Here is a 6,346-nt window from a genome sequence, read left to right on the forward strand (position 1 = left end):
GCGAGCCCCTTTCCCTGTGAACATCTTGGCAGTACCAGCTGCTGGCGCCGGAATCGACCGCCAAGATGGCGGCGCCCTCTCGGAAGCCGATTAGGACGCTGCCATGTGTTGCCAGTGAACGTACGGACTACGCCATCTTACGGAATCAGACTCCAAGATGGAGGCCTCCAGAAATATAAAGGCATGGCCATGTTTCCTGAGAATATATGGACTCGCCGCCGTACGGTCTCAGTAGTCAAGATGGCGGCGCCTGAGAGACTGTCGGACCTCTAGGCGGGCGACCGACTTGTGTGTCGCGGAGCCGACGCACTGGGCCTGCGCAATAGGAGTACGGCGACTGGGAGGAGCGTCGAAAAGCGGAAGTGCTTATAGGCGCCTTTGCAACGGCCGGGGACGCCGCGGAGGGGGTCTGTGTAGGTTCGCGGGTCGCTGGCGGGGTTCGTGAAGGGGTGCGCTGGGAGCGGAGAGATGGTGAGTACGAGGTCCCAGGAGGGAGTCGGCGGTAGAGGTCAGTGGGGTAAGAAATGGGGGTGTCCATCGGCAGACGCATGGGGGTTTGTGGTGAACCATAACGGGAGTCAGTGGGCAGAATGGGGCGGGGGGCTGTTTCGAGCTTTAGAATGATAGGGGGTCTGACGGTCAGGTTTTTTTACTCGTGTGTGAACCATCTGGGAGTTACGTGATGAGCCATTATGGGGGTCCGTAATGGAAGTTTAGTGGTAGTTCCTTGGGGGTCCGAATGGGGGATTCTTTGTGCCGAGTGGTGAGGGGTTTGCGAAGAGTTGTACTGGGCAGTGTGGAGTGAGCCGTGATGAGTGTATCGGGGGATCTAGGGGGGCGGGGCTGTCTGTGAGGTTAGTAACGGAGGATCTGAGGGGAAGCGTGCTGTCTGTGCGGGCCGGTGATGGGGGTCTGTGAGGAGCCATGACGGGGGCGTGATGCGGTGTTTGTAACGAGCAGAAACTAGCTCTGTGGGTGAATAGAGTGACGGGGTGTCAGTGGGGTAAGCGATTGGAAGGTCTGAGGCAGAGTGACGGCGGTTTATAAGCAGGGTAAGGGGGTGTCAGCGGTGAGTGATGGGGGGGGGGGTCTGTGCGGACTATGATGGAGAGATGTAGGAGGAGCCGTGGTGGGAAGTCTGTTGGCGGACTGTTGAGGTCTGTGGCGAGCCGTGATGGAGCTGTACTGGAGGGGTGAGGCGTCATGATGGGGGTCCTCTAAGGAGCCATGATGGGGGCTCCCACAGGAGGCGGAGGCGTCGGACCCAGAGCCTCCAGATGCCGGGGAGGACAGCAAGTCAGAGAACGGGGAAAACGCGCCCATCTACTGCATCTGCCGCAAACCAGACATCAACTGCTTCATGATGTGAGCCGGGGAGCGGTGGGCGGGATGGACAGCCGGCCGGGTGGGGAGAGGCCGATGGGTCCGGCCCCTCACATCTCCCTCACTCGCCCCACCCTCCGCAGCGGCTGTGACAACTGCAATGAGTGGTTTCATGGGGACTGCATCCGGATCACTGAGAAGATGGCCAAGGCCATCCGGGAGTGGTACTGCCGGGAGTGCCGAGGTGAGGGGCCGGAGTGGAGCGGGCAGGCAGCTGGGGCTTCCGAGGAGGAGGAGGCGGAGGCGCCTTCATGGGAGGGCGGCTCACGGGGAGCAGTGATCTGCGTCTGTGGGCAGAGTGATTGCTGGTCAGTGCTAAGCCGGAATGGAGGCTCCGTCGTGAGCTGTGGTAGAAAGTTCCACCGGAAGGGACAGCTCTGCCCTGCAGCAGGGAGACAGGGCAGGCGGGCGGGACCGAAGAGGAGAGAAGAGGAAGAAAGTGTTCTGGGGCCATCCACGTCCCCCGGTGCCAACCCACGCTGGCTCCACCCTCTACCCCGCAGAGAAGGACCCCAAGCTGGAGATCCGCTATCGGCACAAGAAGTCACGGGAGCGGGACAGCACTGAGCGAGACGGCAGTGAGCCCCGGGATGAGGGTGGAGGGCGCAGGAGGCCTGCCCCGGACCTGGACCTGCAGCGCCGGGCGGGGTCAGGGACAGGGGTTGGGGCCATGCTTGCTCGGGGCTCTGCTTCGCCCCACAAATCCTCTCCACAGCCCCTGGTGGCCACGCCCAGCCAGGTGAGTGGCCGCGGTGGCTGGGCTAGGGGAGGTGATGCCGTCTCAGGCCCTGCGCGGTTCCTGAGCTCTGTTGCGGGCGCCTCTCGCTAGCATCACCAGCAGCAGCAGCAGATCAAACGGTCAGCCCGTATGTGTGGCGAGTGTGAGGCCTGCCGGCGCACCGAGGACTGTGGCCACTGTGACTTCTGCCGAGACATGAAGAAGTTTGGGGGCCCCAACAAGATCCGGCAGAAGTGCCGGCTGCGTCAGTGCCAGCTTCGGGCCCGGGTGAGCATGGGCAGAGCTGGGCGGGGTCGGGGGGCGGCCAGGATGTCTGGGAAGAGCTGATTGAGGCTAGGATGGGTGGGCCGGGTGGGGTGGAACCTAATCGCATACGGACAGGTGGGGAGGGACCTGGCTGGTTAGGACGAGCGGGGCGTGACCAGATGTGCTGGGCTAGCGGGGGAGCCCCCAACCCCAGATGCGCAGGGTAGGGCCAGGCGTCTCTAGGTGGTCAGACACATCAGCGCAGCTGGGGCAGGGCCGAGCATGTCCTGGCGATGGGGGGCGGGGGGCGCTGGTGTGTCTAGGGAGGCGAGGCGGGGCTCGTTGGTGGAGTCGGGCACTTGTGGGAAGGGCTAGGGCAGGGCCCCCTCCATCCACCTGGGGCTGACCTGGGCCTTCCTCCTGCCGGCACAGGAATCGTACAAGTACTTCCCTTCCTCGGTGAGTCCAGCCCCCCAGGGCGGGCGGGGCCTGCGGGCAGGGCGGTCAGGGCCAGTCCTGAGATTCTGCCCCGCAGCTCTCGCCGGTGACGCCCTCAGAGTCCCTGCCAAGGCCTCGCCGGCCACTGCCCACGCAGCAGCAGCCACAGCCATCGCAGAAGCTGGGGCGCATCCGCGAGGACGAGGGGGCAGTGGCATCAGCAGCAGTCAAGGAGCCGCCTGAGGCTACGGCTACACCCGAGCCGCTCTCCGACGAGGACCTCCCACTGGACCCTGACCTGTACCAGGACTTCTGTGCAGGGGCCTTTGATGACCATGGCCTGGTGAGCGGACAGAGCGTCCCATGGTGGAAGGGTAGAGGTTACAGAAGCAGAGTGTCCCTAATGAGGAGGGAGGAGGCAGAGGGTATGGAAGTCTGACGTGGGGACCGAGCAGGTGGTGGGGAAGTCACGAGTGGAGCAGGCGAATCAGCGTATGCCTCACTCGCAGCCCTGGATGAGTGACACGGAGGAGTCCCCGTTCCTGGACCCTGCGCTGCGGAAGAGGGCAGTGAAAGTGAAGCACGTGAAGCGTCGGGAGAAGAAGTCTGAGAAGAAGGTGACCGAGAGGGTGCAGTGGATGTGGGGAGGGAGGGCAAAGGTCAGGGGCTGAAGGGCTGGGGTGCAGGGGGAAACAGGGGTCCGGGGCTGACTTCAGCTGCGCCCTGCCCTGGCCCGTCTTGTCCCACAGAAGGAAGAAAGATACAAGCGGCATCGGCAGAAGCAGAAGCACAAGGACAAATGGAAACACCCAGAGCGCGCTGACGCCAAGGACTCTGCGTCACTGCCGCAGTGCCTGGGCCCTGGCTGTGTGCGCGCTGCCCAGCCCGGCTCCAAGTATTGCTCAGACGACTGCGGCATGAAGCTGGCAGCCAAGTGAGTCATTGCTGGAAGGTTCAGGGGAGTCAGGGGGTACGGGGTGGGGCATGACCAGAGCCCTCTGTGTGTCTGCCAGTCAGTCACCATTCGGTCAACCAGGCACCCACCGGGCCATCCACCTGCTCCCCCGTCCGTCCGTCTGTCCGCCCAGCCATCTGCCCTTCAGTCACCTGGTTACTTATCCTTTCACCATTGAGTCACCCATCTGCTCTGCGCCCTTGGATCACACCGCTCATCTTACTGCCTTGCCTCCTTCTCTGCTCACCCAATTCACTGCCTCCTTGCAGCCGCATCTATGAGATCCTCCCCCAGCGCATCCAGCAGTGGCAGCAGAGCCCCTGCATTGCTGAGGAGCACGGCAAGAAGCTGCTCGAACGCATCCGCCGGGAGCAGCAGAGCGCCCGCACCCGCCTTCAGGAAATGGAGCGCCGATTCCACGAGCTCGAGGCCATTATCCTGCGGGCCAAACAGCAGGCTGTGCGCGAGGACGAGGAGGTGAGCGGGCGCGGCGGCGGCGCAGGGCCCAGTACCTGCTCCCGCCTGGCCTCATCGTCCCCCCCACCCCTTGCAGAGCAATGAGGGTGACAGCGATGACACGGACCTGCAGATCTTCTGCGTCTCCTGCGGGCACCCCATCAACCCACGTGTTGCCTTGCGCCACATGGAGCGCTGCTACGCCAAGGTCAGGGTGTCGGCCTGAGGGGGCGGACGGTGTGGGGACATCGGTGGGTCCCTGGGGGTGGGGGTGCCGTCTCGCGAGGGCATGCGGCGCACATCCACAGTCCCTCCGTTTGTGCTCACCCCTCCAGTACGAAAGCCAGACGTCCTTTGGGTCCATGTACCCGACCCGCATCGAGGGGTGAGTGTGGGCGCTGCGGGGGTTAGCGGGGCCGGGCCTGGGCGCCACCCTCCGCTTCCTCTGCTACCTTCTCTGCTCCACACCCCCCAGGGCCACACGACTCTTCTGCGACGTCTACAATCCTCAGAGCAAGACATACTGCAAGCGGCTACAGGTGCTGTGCCCCGAGCACTCACGGGACCCCAAAGTAAGCTTTTCCCTCAGCTCTCCCCATTCTGTCCCCCTCCCTTCCCCCCGGGCCACATTTCTCCGTTCCTCCCTCTCCCGCTTCCCTGTTTCCTGCTGGCCCACTTCCACAGCTCCCACTTGCCCTGCCTCCTCGCCCTTCATGCCTCTTCTTTTTCCTGTTGCATCACCGCCTACTCCTCCCTCCCCCCACCTTCCTCCTCTCCTCCTCCCCCTCCATTCCTTCCCAGTCCCCCCCCCCCCAGTTCCTGTCCTCCTTCCTGCCTCACCACCCCGCACTCACGGCCACCCCCGGTCTCCCTGCAGGTGCCAGCTGACGAGGTATGCGGGTGCCCCCTTGTACGTGACGTCTTCGAGCTCACGGGTGACTTCTGCCGCCTGCCCAAGCGCCAGTGCAACCGCCACTACTGCTGGGAGAAGCTGCGGCGTGCCGAGGTGGACCTGGAGCGCGTGCGCGTGGTAGGTCTCGGCGGCGGATGCGGCGGGGCGGCGGGGCGGCGAGCTCCGGGAGCCCCTTCTCACGGCTCCTCCTGGCCCGCCCCCCCCCCGGCAGTGGTACAAGCTGGACGAGCTGTTTGAGCAGGAGCGCAACGTCCGCACCGCCATGACCAACCGGGCGGGCTTACTGGCCCTGATGCTGCATCAAACCATCCAGCACGACCCGCTCACAACCGACCTGCGCTCCAGTGCCGACCGCTGAGCCCCAGCGGTCCAGACACCCTCCCGCCCTGCGCCGCGGGCGGGAGCGGCCCCGGAGCCCACATTTGTCTGGTCTGCCATTCATGTTCCTCCCACGGTCCCTGAGTTTCGTCCTGCGCCCGTCCACCGTTTGACCGCCTGTTTGCCCTTACCATAGGGCCTGGGAACTTCCTCACGTCCTTGTCTGTTTCTCTGCCTCTCCGTTCTCTGTGCCTGGGAGGGGCTGCGGAGTCTGCGCACCCTTGCCTCCCCCACTCTGGTTTTGTTAATAAAATTTTGATGAAGCAAGAAAGCTAACTATGGACGGTCTCCAAACTTTTTTCCGTTGCAACTGCGTTCCTGCGCTCCTAGAGTGGCACACCTGTACCCCGGGGAGGCTGCAGTACAGGTGTAGGCTGCACACATCCAGTCGGCGCCCACTCTGTGCTCTGCAGGCTCCGCCTTGGTCTGTGGGGATATGAGGCGCTGAGGGAGAGTCCAGGGACCTACACTGTCAGCCTGTGCTCTCATTGTGTGACAGTGGGTATACAGTCAGTGCTCAGTGCGTGTATGGCTGATTCATCATTCCTGTGTGAGCAGGAATTTTCTTGTTTACTCTTATTGATGGTGTCCAGACCAGAGTTGTATGAAATGATGGACACAAGGCCCTCCTCTTTCCCCAGAAACCCCTCTCTCGGGACGCGTGTACAGCAGGAGCCCACTGGGTTTGTGTCGGGAACACCAGCCTGTTCTCTCGTTGTCAGGTGCAGTCAGCCACACAACACTACCTTTCCAGCATGGACCCACCCTCACGGGCCTCCTGTTTACCTGCAGAGCAGCACCAGCCCTCCCCTAGTGGAAGAAGCTCTGGCCATCGCCA

At 63.4% G+C, this 6,346-nt stretch overlaps 1 protein-coding gene across 2 annotated transcripts; it reads left to right on the plus strand.

Moving 5' to 3' along the window:
- Positions 1-278: 278 nt before the first annotated feature.
- Positions 279-5,784, plus strand: CXXC1 (CXXC finger protein 1). 2 transcript variants are annotated; one of them, XM_082355417.1, is made up of 15 exons: positions 281-471; positions 1,247-1,365; positions 1,467-1,567; positions 1,887-2,122; positions 2,213-2,389; positions 2,801-2,827; positions 2,904-3,149; positions 3,316-3,423; positions 3,556-3,740; positions 4,031-4,238; positions 4,315-4,425; positions 4,553-4,602; positions 4,693-4,789; positions 5,095-5,247; positions 5,342-5,784. In XM_082355417.1, exons 1-15 carry the CDS (start codon positions 469-471, stop codon positions 5,486-5,488), a joined length of 1,968 nt encoding a protein of 655 aa, XP_082211543.1. In that variant the 5' UTR covers positions 281-468; the 3' UTR covers positions 5,489-5,784. The 2 variants fall into 2 exon arrangements, with proteins under 2 accessions (XP_082211544.1, XP_082211543.1); XM_082355418.1 differs by lacking the exon at positions 2,801-2,827 and having other exon boundaries at positions 279-471.
- Positions 5,785-6,346: the final 562 nt, after the last annotated feature.

This window comes from Balaenoptera borealis, assembly GCF_965194805.1.
Source record: "Balaenoptera borealis genome assembly, chromosome: 14".
NCBI classification, from domain to species: domain Eukaryota; kingdom Metazoa; phylum Chordata; class Mammalia; order Artiodactyla; family Balaenopteridae; genus Balaenoptera; species Balaenoptera borealis.